This window comes from Malania oleifera, chromosome 13 (assembly GCF_029873635.1).
Source record: "Malania oleifera isolate guangnan ecotype guangnan chromosome 13, ASM2987363v1, whole genome shotgun sequence".
NCBI classification, from domain to species: domain Eukaryota; kingdom Viridiplantae; phylum Streptophyta; class Magnoliopsida; order Santalales; family Ximeniaceae; genus Malania; species Malania oleifera.
In genome coordinates this window covers 80,910,271-80,932,050 of record NC_080429.1, presented here as the reverse complement: position 1 = coordinate 80,932,050, position 21,780 = coordinate 80,910,271, and the positions used below count along the sequence as shown (strand labels likewise).

The window sequence follows — 21,780 nt, the reverse complement described above, 5'->3', positions numbered from 1 at the left end:
AAAAATTTCATAGAGCTAACAACTGGCAAAAAAAAAAAATTGGGTTTCATTCATATCATATGTTAGGAACTAAACTTTTTCTTGTTCTCAAGTGTTGCAACAAACCATTAATGGTAGTTCAGTCTTAAAAGCAAAAATTAGATGAAACAAAAAGTATAGTCCTTGAAACAAAAATAAAAGGAAAAAGTTCAGTTCACATCAATAAAACTTCTCATTAATAGAGATATGGCTCACATCCCCATTGAAATGGGTGGGGCTGCGACTCCATCACAAGGTATCTAGCATGAAAGATCCCTTTGCTAGACTGCTTTCTCCTTCTCCATGGCACGGAACTATACAAGAGAGAAACCCCTACCTGCTTAAAGGGTTCAAACATAGCGTTTCCAAGCATTCCATCATAGCCTGGTTAGCTGTTAAAGACAACTTAACTACTGTTGACAAACTTTCAACATGGGAAAAGGCCCAAAGTGCTACATGCAAGCTCTGTAACTCCTCTGAACCCGAAACCATCTTTTACGTGAATAATGGATATCTAAACATCAACAATTCATACGACAAATATCGTTAGAATTGCAAAGATTTTGAGGTTTAATTCATCTAATGAGGAAAACTAAGAGATCAATCCCCACAACGAGAACAAAGTGAGTTCAGTTCCCTTGTATGTCATTTACCTAAAGACATTCTTTCTTTTAAACTTATTGCGTCTCTGTGTGCGTGTTAAGTTTTTATCCACTACTTACAGTTGATCAAAGAAAATAAAAAAGTATAATGGTTTTCTCAATCAAAATGAAGTCAAAATGCCTTTCATCGCCAATAAAATGTGGTCATGGGTCTAAACTCACATGTTTTTGTTCTTATACCTTTATTGCTGGACGCCCTTTTTGATGCACGACAACAGCTCAAATCCTAATTAATCAATTAAAAAATCCATAAGCTTAATGGCAAAAGTTGAGCGGCAGCCCCATAATCTGACAATAATACAAATATAATACATCAATTCTGGTCCCAATCCTAAAGATAGGGCAACATTGACCTTGTTAATTTTATGAGGTCTGCTAGAGAAAGTAGGCTATGATTTACCAGAAGAAAATGATGAAATGTTGGCTTACTTCAACTCATTCATAGCTCTCTTTTTGTCAGCCACAGTTAGCTTATGTACATTACTACCCACCAAATGGCAAATTGGGGCAGGGAAAAGTGAGACAAAAACAAATGCAGCCATCATCAACAGCTCTTGTTCAATACATGCTTCCCATTTGGGACACTAGTAAGTGCTTCGACTATGGCAGTGGAAGTTGAACTGCTGCTGTTGAGGTCTTCAAAACCCCACACAGGATCTGCATATGATCTTGTACAAGGCCACCTGGACAAGATAGCCAAGCATTGGTTAGCTTCTAAAGTAGAGCATGATACATGCCAGTTTGGAAATCCTATATGCCCCCTCAATTTCATCATACCTGCTGGACTTTATAGTCTCCCCATCTATTGTCGCTTTTTCATCAAATATGTTGCCTGCAAGAGTGGCAAATATCAAAAATCAAATTAAATTACAGAAAATGAAGCCAACTATTTGTCTATGGTTGTTATTATTATTTTTTACAGAATAACATTAAGTTTTATAAATAATTTAGGTGATGCATTTTAACACACAGGTTGCTGCTGCATATGGATCATTAGCATAATCACCATAATTGAAAGGTGTCATCTGCTAAAATCATTTCTTATTGCATTAAACAAATGTAAGAGACACCTAGACCTGGTCTGGAACTGGATCCTTAAGTGGGAGTGGACACAAAATTGGAATCCCAATAGGCAATTCCTATTCCTACCCATTCCCTAAGTTCTCAAAATCCCAAACGCCCCCTAGACATTCGTGGACATCGAGGATGAATCTTGACCTTTAATTTGCTTTCTTGGGTGCCTCGTCGAGGCCCTGGGCTTTTCATCTGTACTTTATAAAAGGACAAGGGTAGTCAAGTCATTTTTCCATCAGAGAAAGCCCCAATCAAGGGAAGCTCTGCCAAATACCATTACAAGTTCTCTAGAGGAAGATCCTAAAAATATTAAAATTCATCTCCATTTTGAGGTATGTATAGGACTTCAGCATCTCATTTGAATCATTGTAGTCACATGCTAATAGGCAGATATGTGAATATTTTAGTTAAAATAAATGACTTCATATATATGTGCGCGATTAGTGTGTGTGCAAATAAGATAGCTCTGTTGAGCAGTTGGCTCTCACAAGCATCATGAACTATTAAGGGTATGTGGTAGGGGAAACTTTATGGTTTTCATCCCAAGTGCAAACCTGTGCATATCTGCCTTTTGTTTGTATTCAACTTCTTGATAAATGATAATGGTAAATTCAGATTTCAATTCTTTTTAAAATCCTTTTTTTCTGTGTTGTTTAATATCAAACTCCTAAGCCTTCCATATGTGATTATGAGTTCAAATTTGCTTCTTGGTCAATAATTTCATTATTTATTGAGTGAAATCATAAGTTTGTCCACGTAGCATTAAGTAAATCCAATTTTTTTTTATCCCTATACTTTTAACTAGTACAATTAAGGATCTATACTATTTTTTATGCAACTAAAGCTGTCACTTCACATTCTTTTAATTTTTAATTTTCATTTTAAAGGCTATGCTTGTAGCAACTAATATAATACAACAATGTGTAACAGAGTCTTGTGTGGACCTTGGCAAGCTTTGCCCACTGAAACTTCCTCCCAAAAGTGAATACAAGAACCATCCCCATTTTATATTTGATGAAATGAACACTGAATTAATCCATAAAATAAACCTCCAAGAGCTCCCATAAGTATTTCTGATTACCAAATTAACAACTCATCCATTCTCCTACAAGAATATTTTACTTCTAATCACATTGTGCCAAAGGGAGTTCATCACCAAGGGAAACTGCCACAACCATTTAACCATCAAAGCAGTGCTCTTTGACACCAACTTTCTAAGACCCAACATGCCACCATCCTTAGACCAGACAACCTCCTACCTAACTGAACAGTCCCTCCTCTCACCCAATCTATACTCAATAATTTTATGCAACTACGGCTGTCACTTCACGGTGGGATGAGATCTCATTCTTTTTTAGTTTTAAATTTTTATTTTTTTAATTTTTCATTTTAAAGGCTATGCTTGTTGCAACTAATATAATACAATGACATGTAACACTATCTTATGTGGACCTCGGTAAGCTTTGCCCATTGAACATCCTCCCAAAAGTAACTACAAGAACCATCCCATTTTAAATTTGATAAAAAGGAACAATGAATTAATTCACAAAATAAACCTCCACGAGCTCCCATAATTATTTCTAATTACCATATTAGCATCTCACCCATTCTCCTACAAGAAAATTTTACTTTTATTGCATTGTGCCAAAGGAGTTCATCACCAAGGGAAACCGCCACAACCATTTAACTATCAAAGCATTGTTCTTTGACACCAACTTACTAAGACCCAACCCGCCACCATCCTTAGACCAAACAACCTCCTACCTAACTAAACGATCCCGGATCCCTCCGCTCACCTGAACTAGAACAAAGAAAATCCCTCAGTACCTTCTCTACATTTCCTACTTCCCCAACGAGAACCCTAAATAGAGAGCAAAAAAAATATAAAGGAATAGTAGCCAGGCATGCCTAAATTAGAGACTTGTAAGCTTAATTTCACAATATTACACACTTTTGAATTTTGAGCATCTCTTTTAATTACATATACGTATTAAATTAATTTTCCTCCACTCATATTACATTTCCTTAGTCATTATAATTTTATTAAATAAATTAGTTAGGCACGCTACACTATTGTCGAAGCATCCTGAGTTTCCTAAACTTAAATAGGGATGTCACCTAATCCATTTTTCATATAGTCTAATATAAAAATTATTATATGCTAGTTTAGCTTCACTAATAGCTTTTTTTGGCATTTGTTCCTGCCTCTATTTTTCTTTCCAAATTTAAATAAAAAAGAAAACTGAAGAAGACAAAGAAATCTCTTGTAAAAATAAATCTCTTAACATGAACAGAACGGTGAACGGTGACCTGGTATAGTATACGGTGTCCAATAGTAATTTAAAAATAATCCGACTTCTGCTCCTGAATCAGACAATCATAAGAAAGTACATATTTTCATAGAAGAAGCAAAAAGGAAAAAAAGAAAAATGTATAGAGCATCACTTGCCAATATTTTATTACATTAAGTTATTCCTTTTTTTTTTTTAAACATTAAATACTGTTGACTCTATGAGTTCAATCTTGTTTTGATAATGACAAATCACTTGGTATTTTACCTGTGCATTGAACTTTTGAATAGGATCATGACTTAGCATACACGGATGGTAAGCACGCTATGGAAGCCACGAGGAACACGAAGTACATATCACTTGACTCAATCCATGGAAGTCGAAGCGCAGAAGGATAAAGGCAATTCAGATTTTCAGTTATAATTCGCATTAGGTTTGATTGTATTTGCATAACTCATAAGATATGATGCGAAACTCAAAATGGCATATAAATTGACCTTAGGATGCATGTTTTCATGACATATTCATATGCATTTGACCTAAGTTGGATCGGGCTGAATAACAGGCAGCTCGTAGACGATTCCCTTGGTCTCGTAGATGAATGACTGAAGGTCACTCATCGTCGAACGCTTTGCTCTTGTCGACGAGAAAATACCGAGACCATAAAAATCTCAGACAGCTCAATCGTCGACAAATGCCCTGGTCTCGTCGACGAATAAATGAAACTCGGCGACGAATGTATCCACTAGTCGACGAGTTTGTGGCGCAGAACGGCGCTTCAGCACATAAACGGACATAAATCTTTTAATTAAATGATCCAACAGTTGAAAATTGATCAAAGGTTGAGAATACTTATTTAAACCAACCCTAAACCCTAGAAAACACTAAGAAGCAAGAAGAAATACGTTAGAGAGACTTTTGCATTGCTCTTGCTAACTTTGCCTGCATTCCAAAGCATTCACATCAAGTTTGGGCAATTCGTTAACATCATCTTCAAGATCCAAGTGCTTACACTCATACCATCTTACGAAAAACTGGTTTGATCTTGAGGTTTGGTAAAGTCGTTTATTGAGCATTCAACCTCATTGTTTAACTGTTATCTATTCCCTTATTCATTTATCTAAAATTCTTTTTAGGGGCAAGAAACCTATTTTCCCATATATATATATATATATATATATATATATTTGTTAGAAAAATCTTTAGTTACTAAAGGGATCTCATATTTTATTCTTGCAAAAGGTTATTTGAAAACAACCTGTCAAATCTCCAAAGCATATATTTTAAAGAAATTATTTTTAGGAGATATTGAATAAAGTGTAGATCTTTGAAACATTTCATATACATATTTCTCACGTAAAGATCATATTTTTCACATACATAATTGAGAAAATTACATTCTCTCTTGAGCTTCAAGTTATATCTTGTGAGAGTGTTTAGGATTTCACTATACACATTAGCTTGTTGAGAAGCATCTGAGTGTATCTGAATATTTCATTCATATTGTATTGGCAGTTTGATGTGTGCACCGTGATGAGGAAGCTACACCTCGAGTAAGCAGCAGATTTAAAGGAGAAAGCTGTGCCTCTTGTAAGTAGTAGATTTAAAGGAGGAAGCTGTGCATCTTGTAAGCAGCGGATTAGGAGGAAGCTACACCTCTTGTAAGCAGCGAATTGTACATGGAAAACTCCATCCCAATTTAAGGAGCGGAATAGTGGAATCTTTGGGTGTTTTGCCTAAGGCGAGGACGTAGGCCAAGTTTGGCCGAACCTCGTTAAAAATTCTATGTTTGCGCTCTCTCTTTCTCTCTCTCTCTTTACATTTCCACACTTATGTTCATATTTGATATGTTGTGCATGTTTTAAATATTGACATATTTAAATAACTAAAATACTTGAGATTAATTGGGTAATACTGAATTGGTTGAGATACCCACACATTAAATTGATAAGTTGTGTAATACTGAACAGTTTGTCCCCTAACTTGTGCTTGTGTGGTTGTGCGTTTTCAAAATTAGAACTTAAAGACCAAGATTTTTTAAAATACCCAATTCACCCCCCATCTTGGGATTACACCTAAATTCACAAATACGATATTCATTTAAGAAAATGAGTAGTGTTAATATATTCAAATGTTAATATTAAATGCCATCGTAGCCAACATAATCAAAGTACCAGAAAAATGAATTATTTAGTTCATGTCATCGTCCATTAAGTACCTCCATAAAGGTTCTTCCTGGAGAAGTATTTTGCCTGCAATCGACGAACATAGTCAGCCTCATATTTATTGTATTTCTCCACGTGGTCTGCATTGTCCAATTCCCTAACCAACATTAAGAATGTTGCATCATCTTGCCTTGAATTTGGAACTAGAGATTGGTAAAATTATTATCAGCTTCAAAAAATATTTCCATGTATGAACAGTTACAACTTGAACGTACTAATGAGCAAATGAAGGTTGTAGCTTGTACATGATTCAGATTACTATTATGTGCAATTTTGACAGACAAAAAATCAGCTTCATCAAGATAAGAGAAACTCTATTGGGAGAGGTAAACAGTTTAAATAATATGATCTAAAAGTGTAATTCGTTGGAAAAGACTGTTAGTGAACAACTAAGACCAATTCAAGCATTTATTAGAAGAGTAGAATTCACATGCTAGACCTTTAACAAGTTCAGGAATAAGGAGAGAAGATAAAGCATCAAAGTTCTGCCAACACGAATGAAAAGAAAAATAGACCAAGCATCACTGATCACACAATGGACGTCTTAGACTTTACCATATCTGACATCAGGCACATGGGTACCACTTAACTTTTTAAGTTTTAAAAGAAAGTTGAATAAAACAAGAATAATATGGAAAAGACTGTAATATGGCTACATCAAAGTTAAAATTAAATCTCAAAGAATAATTTCAGTTGCTTCAAGTTTAATTCCATGAGAGAGAGAGAGAGAGAGAGAGAGAGAGAGATTGCAGATTAGGAATTTAATAACCAAGGTAATAAATGTTAGTGAAATTCTGCAAATCTCATGACATTGTAAAATAGCCCATATAAATTGACAATTTGAATGGGTGTTGCATGCATGGAGCTGAAGGCAATGGAGATATCTAATACTTTGGATTTGGTTAAGTTGCTGAGGAAGTATCCAACTGGGTGCAAATGGTTGTCCACACAACCAAGAATAAATGGAAGGACACAAAATTTGAGTTCTTCCATTTTATGTGATAAAATTCATTATTTGACCTCACTTTGGTCTTTTGCCTATGGTTGTTTTAAAGGAGCGTGTTTTCAGATCTTGATCATTTTCCACTTTTTTAAGTAAAGGGAGAATATGAAAAGAACCAAAACAATAAGCTCAATAATGCCACCCAATTGCGGCTGACATCCTCAAAGCAATATCCCTTGAAAGTTGAAACTACCTGAACTAAATCCCAAAAAGATGTCAAATACTGCATCCTATACTAGAGTAAATCTAGAGACAACGCTGCATCCTGTATTCGAGCATTTAACCAAATGTCCAGTAAAACATAAAAAGAGCACATGTACACAGCCTCCTGACATCCTTAACCTTCCCAAAACTGACAGAAGAAATTCAAAAGCTCCTCCACCGACTTTGGACACAGACAAACTTCAGCAGGAACTCCAAATAATCTACTCCATAAGCCCCAAACAAATGAACAATGTGGAAACAAATGGGAACATTCTCTGAGCTACTCCCGAAACCCCTTTATCTTAGAAGGGACTTTGGCCTCCATATGCACCAATGAAGAGGAAAGAGACATCAGCCTTGACAAGGTGAGAAAATGGGACTTACACAAATAATCCCCCAAAGAATCCAACCCCAACTTCCCACCAACCGCCGTCACTCCTGCTAGAGATATGACAACACAACAAGCAAAGAAGAAAGCTCCTTTGACTCCTTATAGTTAAAATCCCTAAAAAAAGAACTGCCATCATAATTAGAAAGGTGGAAGTCACATCATTATGAAGAGAAGAAAAATGATAACAATGAGCAAAAGCACACAACAATGCCAACATCCTTCCAAAAGCTAATATGGTTTCCCCTTCCCAATTCAAACTTAGTCAAAGGAATAGAGAAAGGGGTAAGCCTGTGAAAGGAACCTCTGCGACTCTCAGATGAGCATCTAATACTCAAATTAGATGGCATCCCTTCCATTCACTTGCGAGCCAAACTTCTTACAAGTCTGCCAAAGGGAGTTTAACCCCAAGGGGAACCGCCACAACCATTTACCCAAAAGGGCAGTGTGTTTAGATACCAAACTACCAAGAATTAAACCTCCAATCTTCTTAGACCTACACACTACCTCCCATGCTTCTTCTCCCCGCCTAACCAAAGAAAATCTCTAAAATTGTCTCAAGATTTTGAACAACTATTGCAATCCTAAACAAAGACAAAAAATACAAAGGAATGGTAGACAAACTAGCTCATATGAGGGTGATATGGGTTTCTAAAGAAGATAAAGCACCTTTCCACTATCAGTTACTGATAAATGCCACTTTTATTTTACTAATGACCTGTAAACTAAAATACAATTATTTGAAGAAATGCTACCACCCTTTCTATTTTCTATGAAAATGGAATGCTAACATTTTATGGATAGAACCATAACCAACATCATGATTTATTAGCTTTTACTAAACCAAAATATGACATTTGGAAAAGCAAATCCTATTATGACAACAATCCTTTCATAAAATGCTTTTATTATATAATTGGGTCATGGATTTTAATCTTAGGGTATGTTTGATTCATGGAACGTCTTTCCCTAGGGTTAGAACAATGATGGTGTAGGGATTTAATACCTTACAAAAGGAATTTTATTGTCATCATCAAGCAAATCACAACTCAAAATTTTTTTATCAATCTACAAGATGGAATAGACAAAGGAATAACTATTTCCAAATTTTACCACGGGATCATGGGAATGTCTATTCATGTCCCCTTACAAATTTAATTATATTCTCGTCTTATTCCATTCTATTCCTAATAGACATTTCACAAACCAAACATGACGTTAGATTCGTATGCATAAGAAGAAGATTATGACATGGTCATGATATACAGGACTTGAAATTATTTTGAGGGAGGAAAGATGTGTATGTGTTTTAAGAGTTGAAATCATTACCAAATAACTAGATATACATCAATGCAACCCAGGTTGACCACATGTTTTAACTAAAAACCCCACGCTCCAAACGAACCTGTTTAAGTTGGAGGTTCCAATGCTGCAGAGACAGGTTCTGGCAGGTTCCAGAGAAAACTACTGAACCGTATGTTGGTAACGACAAAATCGCTTTATGGATTAGAGTAATGCAAGCAGCATTGCTTTTTTTGGATAAGCAAAGAATTTTATCAAGAAAGAATTAAGACATTACAAGGAGGGGAAGATGTCCAAATACAACATAACATAAAGTGAACAAAGAAAATTGGTGAAGCAAAGCCATCCAACCTCTTAGGCTCTTAGTATATATAATAAAGACAAGACACTCCTTGAAAACCTTTGTAGAAGAGCACCATATGAGGCAAGAAAAATAATTCAATCCCAAACTGAATCAGGAGAATGCTCCTGTCCTTAAAGATCTAAGCTTTCTGTTCTAACAAAATAAATCAAATAATCGCTAACATAGAACACTTCCAATATAGTGTATATTAAAATGGAAGCTCAAAGAAGAAAACTATGAAGTTCCACAATATTTCACAGCTTTTCTTGTCTTTTATTTCCCCTTCTATCCTCTCTCTATTTCTCACATGTCTATCCATCTTTTCTCTCTCTATTTTTCCTGTCCACATTTTCTTTTGAGATGGCTAACCTCGTACAAAATTCACTAGTGTGTGTGTTTTTTTTTTTTTAAATTAAATTTGTCTATTACGTTTTTAAAGAAAACATTGAAAGAATATTTGATAATTCCACAAAGCATCCGGGCTACCACCAAGTTCTTATAATTTTGAAGCCTCTGTCTATAATGGGTACGCACCTCCTCGCATCCCATTCGAACTCCCCACTGCCCTTTCTCCAGGGGGAAAAAGGAGACCCTTCCTCAATTAACCCAACTGCTTTTCAATTGAAATCAGAATTGGGAAAAGTGACAAAAAGTACCTATTACCTAGGCAAACTAAATACAGTGCTTTTAATAATATTCAGCCTCTTCTCCTTCGGATTAATAGCGTATCTTCCATTCTATAGCCTCCTTTGGAACCTTTCCACAGAAGCATCCCAAACAGCCTCCAATTTAAAAGAACCAAAAGCGAACCATAAATTGTCAGTGTCCAGAAGAATGCACAGTATTAACTTCAGAGCCAGAGAAAGTTTCTTTCTAAAAATTTTGGAAAGCTGTTGAGTGGGAAAAGTTCAAACTTAAGCAACACATGAAAATTTATGTTCCTACAAGAGCAAATGCTGATTGAAACACCAAATTATTATAAATACTGCGAACTTACAAAAGATAGCAAAGGACACTAATCATAGAGACTAAAATGCACAATAATCATTGGCTGATCTATTCCAAAGGGCATTGAAAATACACCTGGAAAATAAATAAATAAAATTATACATAATATAGCATTCATTTTGAGTTTCTCTCAATTTTTTTTTTTGTTTTTGATATAGCATTCGTTAGCATGGACATAAGCCTTGGATTTGGAATTTTGGATTTGGAAAATGCAATACAAAACTATGTTGCCCTATGTTAAATTCCAAACGAATCCAAATCCAAGCTTCAACTGCATGCTCACAGACACAACATTAAAATCTATCAAAATAAATTAGAAAAAATGAACTATATCCCTGATCTATGCACATCAAGGGAGGCTAAGCTGGCATTTTGGCAACTCAGAAATTTGTTACTTAACCATGTACTTAATTCTATCATGTCATCCAATCTCAATCTGTCCTTATTGAAGCACTATATTGAGACATTTACGCCAATGTTCCCTTTCCATCGAATGTCCAATAAACTGGCAACACGAGAGATGTAGAGCTGATTCAACTCTCCACCCATCTTTTTTCACCCCCATTTTCATATTCATTTCTCCTTTTCGTCTTTTCTATACCTTCTTCCTTCTTTTCTAGCGTAATCAATTGATATATTGGAGGCAGAGACATTGAACTCGGACAGTGAATCTTGTAAGAAATGTTACTTTGAGTCATTGCTGCAGTCTCACTGCCACAGGTTGGATAACTGTGTGAGGTACTTTGATGACAGAGTATCCATTTGAGACACAGAGAAGGGAGCAGCAGGGCAAGGAGTAACTGCAAAGAGGAGCACCTAAACCTCACCACCCAACAGAACCAAGCAACTTCTGTGAGTCCTTCGTCCTTCAGTTCTTTTTGTTTCTACCTGTTATTGCTGTTAAATTTTAGTGGTATCCTCTTTATTTACCAGTTGGCAAAAATTTGATGAGTATGTTTTAGAATTGATAAATGCCCGTGGGCAAGCTTTATGTAAGCAATTCCTCTAACTACCATCAGCATCTGCCACCGACACAGGCAGCTTCTAGTTACAGCTCTTCTTTTGATATGAAAAGTTCATTTTTTTTTTTTTTTAATTTTTTTTTTTTTATAAAAAATGTAGCACCTAGTGCACAAGGCTCCCAATTTTCTTACCTCCATATTCAGAGAGCTTAACACATGTCAATAGAAGGCCATCAATTATGCCTTGTTAATAGCTATTAATCTAGGCTGTATATACTTTCATAAATAGGAGTGAAGATCTAGCTTACCATGTATAGCTTCCTAAAATCACTCTATGTAAATTAGCAGGCTTACCATAAATAGCTTCCTAATATCACTCTGTGTAATTAACATGTACAGTTTTAAGTTTCCTTGTATAACTGGCAGTCTTGCCTATAAAATGAAAGACCTTCTCAAAAGAGAGGACAATTCGAACCATTCTGTTATGGTATCAGAGCTATTCTCTAAGAAATCTCAGTCCTAGTTTTCTCAGTCATAGCCTCAGTACTTATGGAGAAGTCAGATCATGTTTGTGTCAGATTCACTGGCAAAAATTATGCTGCTTGGGAGTTTCAATTGGAGACCTTTCTCAAGGGTAAAGAGCTGTGGGGACATAAAGATGGCAGCAGCAAAGGGGGATCTACTGCGGAAAGGTCTGTGGCCGACAAGGCAGCTTGGGATGCCAAAGATCATCAAATCACCTCCTGGATTCTTGGTGCTATGGAGCCACATCTGATTCTTTCTCTGCGTCCTCGTAGGTCTGCAAAGGCTATGTGGAATTATCTCAAGCAAGTCTATAACCAAGACAACAATGCTAGGCGCTTCCAGCTTGAGTTGGCCATTGCATGGTTTTAAATAAAGGCCACGATCGTTACATAACGGCGCTACGTAATGGTTTTTTGGGTTAACGATACCGTTACACACTGCAAAATCGGTGGGAAGAAAAATCACGGCCATAGCGGCCGTTACGGACCGCGACCGTTACGAAAAGGCCACTATGGCCGTTACATAACCGCTACGGGACTGTTACACAAAAAAAATATTTTATTTTTTACTTTTTCTTCTCACTTTTTCCCTCTCTTTCATATATCATTCTCAATATACCTAGTGGCAAGAGAGGGAAAAGATTATAATGAGGATGACAATAATACAAAATTTAATATTTCTTTAAATACTAACAATAGATGCATTAATTAACAATTTGAAAATGTTAACTTGTTAAGAAAATATTTTATTTTGATAATATTAGCAATGTGATATTTATGTTCTATATTTTTCAACGTCAACCTTCTTTCTTTTCTAGCTATTTTATATTTGTATTATTTGTATGTCTTTTGTGTCTAGTAGATTAATGGAGTGTATAATGTATTTTATTTTATTAATTAATTTAGCACACATAAGAATTTATCACAGATAAGAACAATGAGAAGTATAAATACGCACACACGTAATTTTTCAATCAATGGCAGTTTAAAACAAATGTAAACTTGTTGCCCTTACCAAATAACTTAGTTACACGAACTAAAGGATCCAAAATACACTAGAACTCTTTCTAAGAAGGGCTAAAGGTTGTGTGTGCTTCAAAAAAATTCACGGCCGTTACACCCGCTTCCCGTTATGTAACATCCGCTACTCCCGCTTCCTGTAACACTGATTACTGTTACGTTACGCTACCCGCTACCACGATTTAAAACCATGGGCCATTGCTAACTATACTCAAGGGGATCTATCAGTTCAAGACTACTACTCTGCTTTTCTGATTTTGTGAAATGATTATTTCGACCTTGTTACAGCCACAGTCTCTGCAGAAGGATTGGAGGCAGGATTGGCGACAGTACAACACATACACAAAACCAGCCAAAGAGACCAATTTCTAATGAAATTGAGGCCTGACTTTGAATCTATTTGTGCCTCTCTGGTAAATAGAGATCCTGTTCCAACTTTGGAGGCCTGTTTTGGAGAACTCTTGCGTGAGGAACAACACCTCAATACTTAGAAACTTATGGAGCAGTCTAGTGTTGCTTCTAATACTGTCTCAGCTGCCTATGCTGCTCATGGCAAGGGGAAGGGTCGTGACATGAGCACCACACAATGCTATAGTTGCAAGAAATATGGCCATATTGCCCCTAACTGTCCTCAGGAATTTTGTAATTACTGCAAGCAGCCAGGGCACATTATTAAGGACTGTACTATTTGTCATTCACACTCCAACAAGGTCTATCATGCTGCTGTTACTGGTGACTTACAGCCAGCTACGCCTGCTGCTACTGCTGCAACTTCTGCTGTTGCTTTGCAGCCTCCAGCGCCTTTTCTAACTTGAGAAACGGTGCAAGAAATGATTGTGAGTGCGTTTTCAGCATTGGGTCTTCAAGGTACTGGTTCTTCATCTCCCTCTTGGATCTTAGACTCGGGTGCTTCTAATCATATGACTAATTCTCTCCATGGTTTAAGTAATGTCAGAGAATATTGTGGCTCTTCACATATTCAAACAACCAATGGTAGTGCTCTACCCATTGTGGCAGTTGGTGATGTATCTTCTTCCTTTAAGGATGTTCTTGTATCACCTAATCTCTTTGTGAATTTAGTTTCTATTGGCCAGCTTGTGGACCAAAATTATGATGTACATTTTACTCATGGTGGTTGTGTTGTGCAGGATCAGATGTTAGGGCAGTTGATTGCGAAGGGGCCTAAGCATGGACGTCTCTTTTCTCTACAACTACCTGTTCCACAAAGCTTACCTTCATTCTCTATACTGCCTCTACTTCGTAATAAGTCTAGAGTGCCAAATGAAGTCTGGCACCTTTTTCATCCTAAATCTAGGGTTCTATCTTATTTGTTAAAATATGATCTATTGAATAATAAAGAGCATTCTTCTTCCACTATGTTTCCTGATTGTGGAACTTGTAAACTTGGCAAAAGTAAGACTTTACCCTTTCCTTTTGAAGGAAGTAGAGCCACCCACAGTTTTGAGATCATTCATAGTGATGTTTGGGGTATTAGTCCTACTATTTCTCATGCCCAATACAAATATTTTGTGACATTTATCGATGACTACAGCAAATATACATGGGTGTATTTCTTGCGGCACAAATCAGAAGTTTTTCATATGTTCAAACTGTTCTTCGCTCTTGTTGACACTCAACTTTCAGCTGCTGTTAAAATTCTTCGGTTCAACTTGGGTGGGGAATATGTCTCATGAGTTCCAATCTTTCTTGCAATCTAAAGGTATTATCTCTAAACGTTCTTGTCCATATACTTCACAACAAAATGGAGTAGCAAAACAAAAGAATCGTCATCTTTTAGATGTTGTTCGGACCATGCTCATTGAGTCTTCGGTTCCTCCTACATTTTGGGTAAAAGCACTTACCACAACAACTTTTCTTATAAATAGACTTCCTTTCCAAGTTTTGGATTTTGACTCTCCATATTTAAGGCTTTATCATCACAACCCTACCTATACAAATCTTCACATTTTTGGGTGTGTATGCTTTATGCATCTTCCCCCACCAGACAGAAACAAACTTTCTGCCCAATCCATCAGTTGTGCCTTCTTGGGATATAGTGTCACACTAGTGTTTTAAAAGGCATTCCTGAGGCGCGCCTTGAGGCATTTTGGGCTTAAAACGCCCTAACGCATAACAGGAAAGGCAAAAAGCCTAAAATGCATATGCCTTTGGGCAGAAGGCGTACGCCTCTGGGCAAAAAACTCGCATTTTACGCCTCAAATTGGAAGGCGTATGCATTCCTAGATTGTATCGACGAAGCTTCTGTAGATGATTCCTCCAACTCCTTCTCCTTCTCCGACAACTCAACGTAGCTCTCCAACGATTCCTCCAGCTCCTTCTCCCTCTCCAACAACTTGACGTAGCTCTCCGACAATTCCTCCAGTTCCTTCTCCCTCTCCAACTACTCAACGCAGCTCTCTAACGATTCCTCCAACTTTTTCTCCCTCTCCGATGACTCGACGAAGCTTTCCTCCAGCTCCTTCTCCCTCTCTGATGATTCCTCCAAGCTTCTGTCACTCTCCAACGTGCCGTGGATTCCAATTTGATCTGCCACTGAACTTTGGTCATTTAGAAATTAGTGGAGGATGCTTGAATTTGGGTTTTCTCTTCTTTTAGTAATGTGCCTCAAGCTTATTTTTTAACATATTATTTGTGTTTATTATGTAAAATTGGCTTATATGATATTTAAAAATTTGATTTGATTTATTTTTCCATTATTTTAAAAAATTTCTAATTTTTTTTACTATATATAAATTAATTTTATTTATTAATTATTTAAAAAAATATAGTCCCAAAATGCTCACGCCTTGAAGCTTACGCCTCGCCTCAAGGAGGGTAAAACGCCTCGCCTTATGCCTTTGCCTTTTAAAACACTATGTCACACAAAAGGGTTATTTATGCTACGATCCAAACTCTAATTGGGATCGTGTTTCAAGGAATGTGCTCTTTTTTGAAAATCAATGGTTCTTTCGTAGGTCTTCCTCACCGGAGTCTTCCGTTGCTTTCTTGCCTTTTTTTGATGACACTTTTAGTGCTCCTAGTACTCATGTTGAAAGGATCCAGCTAGGCATAGTATACCAGTGGAGACCTCCAGTGCTGCCCCCTTATGCTCCTGTCCTGCCATTTGCTCCTTTGCGCCGCTCCTCTAGAGTATCTGGTCCTCTTGACCGTTAGGATTCCCGTCACGTATGGCAGGTACTACTAGTTCTGCACTGTCTGCCACTCTATCTTCTATTGCTATTCCTACTGGTACTCACAGGCAGTCAAAGAGAAATTCTGGCAGCAGGCCATGCAAGAGGAACTATGTGCTCTTGAGGCTAATAAGACTTAGGAAGTGGTGGATTGTCCTGCAGGTGTGACTCCACTTGGATGTAAGTGGGTCTATTCTATTAACGTTAAGTACGATGGTAGTTTGGACATGTATAAAGCCTGCTTAGTAGCTCTTGGAAATAATCAAGAATATGAAGTAAATTACGAGGAAACTTTTGCTCCGGTGGCCAAAATGACCACCATCTGCACAATTTTGGCTATTGCCGCTTCTCAAAATTGGGGCTTGCACTAAATGGATGTGAAGAACACCTTTCTTCACGGGGATCTCAAGGAAGATGTTTATATGGGTGCTCCTGCAGGTTTACTTTCCACCCCTACTTCGGTACTGTACAAGTTGCATCGCTCCTTGTATGGTCTCAAACAGGCCCCTCGTGCATGGTATGAGAAATTTACTTCTACCCTACTTAAGTTTGCTTTTCTCAAAAGCAAGTATGATTCATCTTTGTTTCTTCGCAAAACTGAGATTGGTCTCATCATTCTCTTGGTGTATGTTGATGACATAACCATCACAGGTACTGAATCGGTTCTGATCTCTCAATTAAAGTAGTATTTATAGGACTCTTTTCACATAAAGGATCTGGGATCTCTTATGTATTTTCTTGGTCTAGAAATTACTGCTGGTTCACATGGTATTTTTCTGTCACAGCACAAGTATGCCCAGGATTTGGTGGCTGCTGCTGGTCTCCAGGACTCTACCCCTCTTGATACTCCCATGGAACTTAATCTCAAGCTGCGCAAAGAAGAGGGTGACTTGTTATCAGACCCTGTAGCCTATCGTACGCTGGTTGGCAGCTTGGCCTATCTTACAATTACTAGACCTGATATTTCTTATGCAGTCCAACAGGTTAGTCAGTTCATGATTTCTCGGCACCTTCATATGGCTGCAGTTCGACGAATCATTTGCTATGTCCATGGCACAGCTTTGCGGGAACTTTTCTATCCTTCTGGCACTTCACTTCATCTTGTAGCATATAGTGATGCTGATTATGCCGGGTGTAGTGACACTCAATGTTCAACTACGGGTTGGTGTATGTTTCTTGGTTTGGCTCTTATTTCTTGGAAAAGCAAGAAACGGGACCATGTTTCTAAGTCCTCTACTGAGTTTGAATATAGGGCCATGTCCCAAGCTTGCGCTGATATAGATTGGCTCCAAGAACCATTGGCTGAACTTGGCTTCTCTTCAGGTGGTCTTACTTCTCTTCATGTGGATAATACTAATGCCATTCACATTTCAGCCAATCCCATCTTCCATGAACGCACTAAACATATCGAGGTCAATTGCCACTTCATCCGTGAGGCATTTGAAGCTCATACTATCTCTCTTCCTCATGTGTCTAGCAATCTTCAAGTGACAGATATTTTCCCCAAGGCACTCACACGGCAACGACATAATTTTCTTACAAACAAATTGATGCTTATAGATAACCCGCATCAATTTGAGGGGGGATGTCAATTGAAGGCCATAAATTATGCCTTGTTAATAGTTATTAATCTAGGCTGTATTTACTTTCATAAATAGGCGAGGAGATTTAGCTAACCATGCATAGCTTCCTAAAATCACTCTATGTAAATTAGCCGGCTTACCATATATAGCTTCCTAAGATCACTCTGTCTAATTAGCATGTACAGATTTTATTTTCCTTGTATAACTGACAGTTTTGCCTATATAATGAAAGACCTTCTCAAAAGAGAGGGCAATTTGAACCAATTTGTTAACATAATCCAACTATTGTCAAATTGGAGACCACCTTCACCTAGAGAGCGATTTGGAGAGTAATTTAGAGAGAGAAAACTAAGCGGGGAACAATTATCTCTTTCACTCGTTCTTTCATTATGATTTCTATCCTTTCATCATCCTAAAATATTAAAGACAGAGAAATAACCAGACTGAAGGGGGGCAACAATCAAGAGCTGCTGCCTACCACCATTGTTGCTATAGAGTCTGTCTATAGACTCTGGCTAACAAATGCCATCCTCCCTAGCAAATCAGATGAACTGTCCAAACCTGCTCCGCGCTCTACAAGTCACTCCAGCATCACCAAATACTGGAAAGCCACCACCAGACTTTGAGCTCCAATTAAATTGACACTACCAAGCTACATTTCTTATTAGAGGCTACAATGGCCATAACCCATTTCAATAGAATTGAACAAGGAGATCATGGCTCACAGGTTTCATATTCATTATTCAAATCACCATCTGGTGATGGATGAGATGGTGATGGACAGGTGGTTGTAGCTTACAGTGAGAGGTTCATGTTGTACTTGAAAAAGAAGGGAATAGATGGAGAGAAGAAATGGAAAAAGAATATGAAAGGGAAAAAGTGAAGCCAGAGAGATGAGTTAGCTCCTGACATAACTTCATTTGTTAATCTGTTGGAAGTTCATTAACAAGGACATTGTAACATATGTCTTAATTTAGTGTGTCAATTGAAGCAAACTAAAATTGGATGACCAAAATAGAATTAAGTATAAAGTTCAGTGACTAACCATGCAATTTACTTTGCACATGCCATATCTCAAAAGATCACCTATGTAATCAAGAAAAGTAGGTTCTTCCAAAACTATATATAAACAACACCAACAACCAAACCTTAAGTCCCTCTAGGTGGGGTCAGCTACGTAATTCTTTTTCCTCCAATGTGCACAATCTTGGGCAACATCCTCTGACAAATATAAGACTATTAAATCCTTACTCATTCTCATTCCAAGTTACTCTAGGTCTACCCCTCTCCCATTCTACTATCATCAACATTATTTCACTCCTCCTAGTGCATTATTTGGCCTACAGCCCACCATCTCAGCTACCCTCCTTTATCTTATCTTTTATAGGTCCTATGCCTAATTTATCATGATGTGTTCATTCCTTAATTTATTTTTTAAAGTTACAACATTCATCCAACTTAGCATTTCCAAAACTACACATCGAATTTTTAAAAATAAGAATGCACATTGAGTAATTGCATCATGCAAATAAATAAAATATCAGCACAAATGACCATGGAAATCAATGGAAATTCACAGGGTAATATTGCTATTTCCAACAAGTACTCATAGTTAAATCCAACGTTAATAATGAATATAATTTCAAGGAAAGATGAATAGAGAAGATAATTGGTAAGGATGAAAATAGGTTAAGAAAAGACATTACTGAACTAAAACCAATCCAAAGCACTGCAGAAAAGAAATAAGACAATATATTCAATATCAAAGCTAAAAGCGATTGCAAAAGTAAAAGTCAATTAGCAAGATAACCAATTTTAAATTATAAGAAAAATTAAAGAGATCAACTTACATATATCACCACCACTATTTTAAAGAAAAAGAAACAACTACTTTCTTGTCAATGGATGAAAGGAGAACATATACCAAAACCTTTGTACAATCTTGCATATCTACAATCTACTTGACAATAATTGTCTGGTTTAGACATCCTTCACTGTAATGACATTCTATTTTCATTTCAACCACTAGTATTAATTTTATTTTCTATTAAAAAAAATGGACACTTTGTACTTGTGCAAGAGACCAAATGGCAACATTGTTTTTCACGAATTAACATGTTCATGAAACTAATTTGTAGCAGGTGCCTCCTAAAAGTCACCTTCATTAATTATCTTATTAATATTATTTCAGTCTATATGACCAAGATTATAAGTCTGGTACAAAATAATCATTCAGCACTTGCATTTTAATTTTCACAAATAAAATGAGTATCCATGTCATTAGCATCTTTCATGCTTAATTTTGCAGTTAAGCATCATCACTGTAGCAAATTTCTCCTAGGCATGCTAGGATTAGAATTAGCGGGTATTTGCATCATACCAATCATGAACCAATTCAACCAAATTTCTTGTGGAGATGCAAAACCATCCACAGCAAATAGTTTTCAAGCCTTCAATCAGAATTCATTTCCCAGACATCATTATATGTTCTTTATTTCCATTCATCACTCAAGTTGTTCAGTTACAAACAAATTTAAATTTTTTTAACAGGCTGGGATTGAATGTTATAAAAAGCCAAAAGTTCTTTCTTTTACTTAGATCATAAAATGGAGTGTCATTAGGCACCAATTGGTCAGCACACACCCAACAACTAGCTAGAATCAAAGTCTCAAAAGAAAAAAAAATGTAGTGGTTTCTACATCTTATCAAGACTACTACTTTCTGAAACCCTATTGCAGAATATCTTAAAAACCAAAAGATATAAATATGCCTTTCATCTTTATCATTAATTTGACAACGATTTAGGAAATAAATCACAAACATAAAGAACATAAAGAGTAAATATTAAATGCTAATTTGTCCGCTCAACATCACTGAAACTATGATTTAATTTCAAAATATACACAAGCAAATGAAAATCTCACAAAAAAGAAACTGCCTCCCCCTCCCCCCCCCCCCCCCCTCCCAAAAAAACCCTAAACCGACATATTAACTGCAAATAAATATAAAGAAACAGATAAAACATAGAATAATCTGATACGCTCAAGCATATAAAACTTACTGAAATGGGTAAGCCAAGTCAGGTTTTTTGTCGAGAACATCGGGGACCCCATTGTTAGTTGCGCCATCAACCTTAAATATTGTCAAACCCTAAATTGAATCAGAGCATTGAACACGCGCGCACACACACACACACACACACACACACACAACGAGAGAGAGAGAGAGAGAACCTGGGGCTTGGGTGAAGCTTGAGAGATAGGGTGTGTAGCGGAGTTCTGGGAATTGGAGGCGGAGGGAGGAGACGGAGGAGGTGACCTCGCACCCATTCCGTCTTTGAGAGCCGTCCCGGACCACAGCGTTGAACCGTTTGCTCCTTTACAACTACTGCTCCGGCGGAACACGACACAGCCGACAGCATCTAATTGGATGACGAGAAATTATTTTTGGTTTATGGAATTAGTTATATTTTAAAACTTTTAAAAAGTTTAAATAAAAAATTATCAATTTAATTTAATTTTTTAAAGTCATTTAAAATTATTTAAAATTTAAAGTTATGATATATTATCTAAAATGTGATCATTAAGTAGTCTAACCTAATAACTTCTTGATGGTCAGACACTAGTTTAGTCTCAAGAACAAACCCCTTTTAAAATTATTGTCATTGTTTATTCAAGTTTTTTAAAATATTATTTTAATGAAAATTATTCAAAAATAGTTCGGATTAAATTTTTTTTCCAAAATTGATGTGTTTGAAAAAATGTTAGTTCATCTAACGCTTATTAAACCAAAAATATTAGTCCACTCAACATTTTTTAATTGGAACATGACATGGCAGATTGAAAAATGTTGCACAAAGTAGCATTTTAAAATAAAAATAAAAATAAAAATAAAACACTACTTTATATAGCATTTTTTGTATGTCACATGTACATATAGGACGTGGGCCATTAAAAAATAGTAAAAAAACACTACTTTATGT

At 36.6% G+C, this 21,780-nt stretch overlaps 1 protein-coding gene across 6 annotated transcripts; it reads right to left on the bottom strand.

Annotated features, from left to right (window-relative positions):
* Nucleotides 1–910: 910 nt before the first annotated feature.
* On the bottom strand, nucleotides 911–21,263 carry LOC131146104 (uncharacterized). 6 transcript variants are annotated; one of them, XM_058095433.1, is made up of 5 exons: nucleotides 21,032–21,263; nucleotides 20,860–20,930; nucleotides 6,264–6,413; nucleotides 1,458–1,512; nucleotides 911–1,363 (listed from the first exon to the last, which is right to left on the bottom strand). In XM_058095433.1, the coding sequence occupies exons 1-5, from the start codon at nucleotides 21,217–21,219 to the stop codon at nucleotides 1,225–1,227; spliced, it is 603 nt and encodes a 200-aa protein (XP_057951416.1). In that variant the 5' UTR covers nucleotides 21,220–21,263; the 3' UTR covers nucleotides 911–1,224. The 6 variants fall into 6 exon arrangements, with proteins under 6 accessions (XP_057951416.1, XP_057951419.1, XP_057951421.1 ...); XM_058095436.1 differs by having other exon boundaries at nucleotides 6,264–6,367; XM_058095438.1 differs by having other exon boundaries at nucleotides 20,860–20,948; nucleotides 21,032–21,241.
* Between the last annotated feature and the right edge of the window lie 517 nt (nucleotides 21,264–21,780).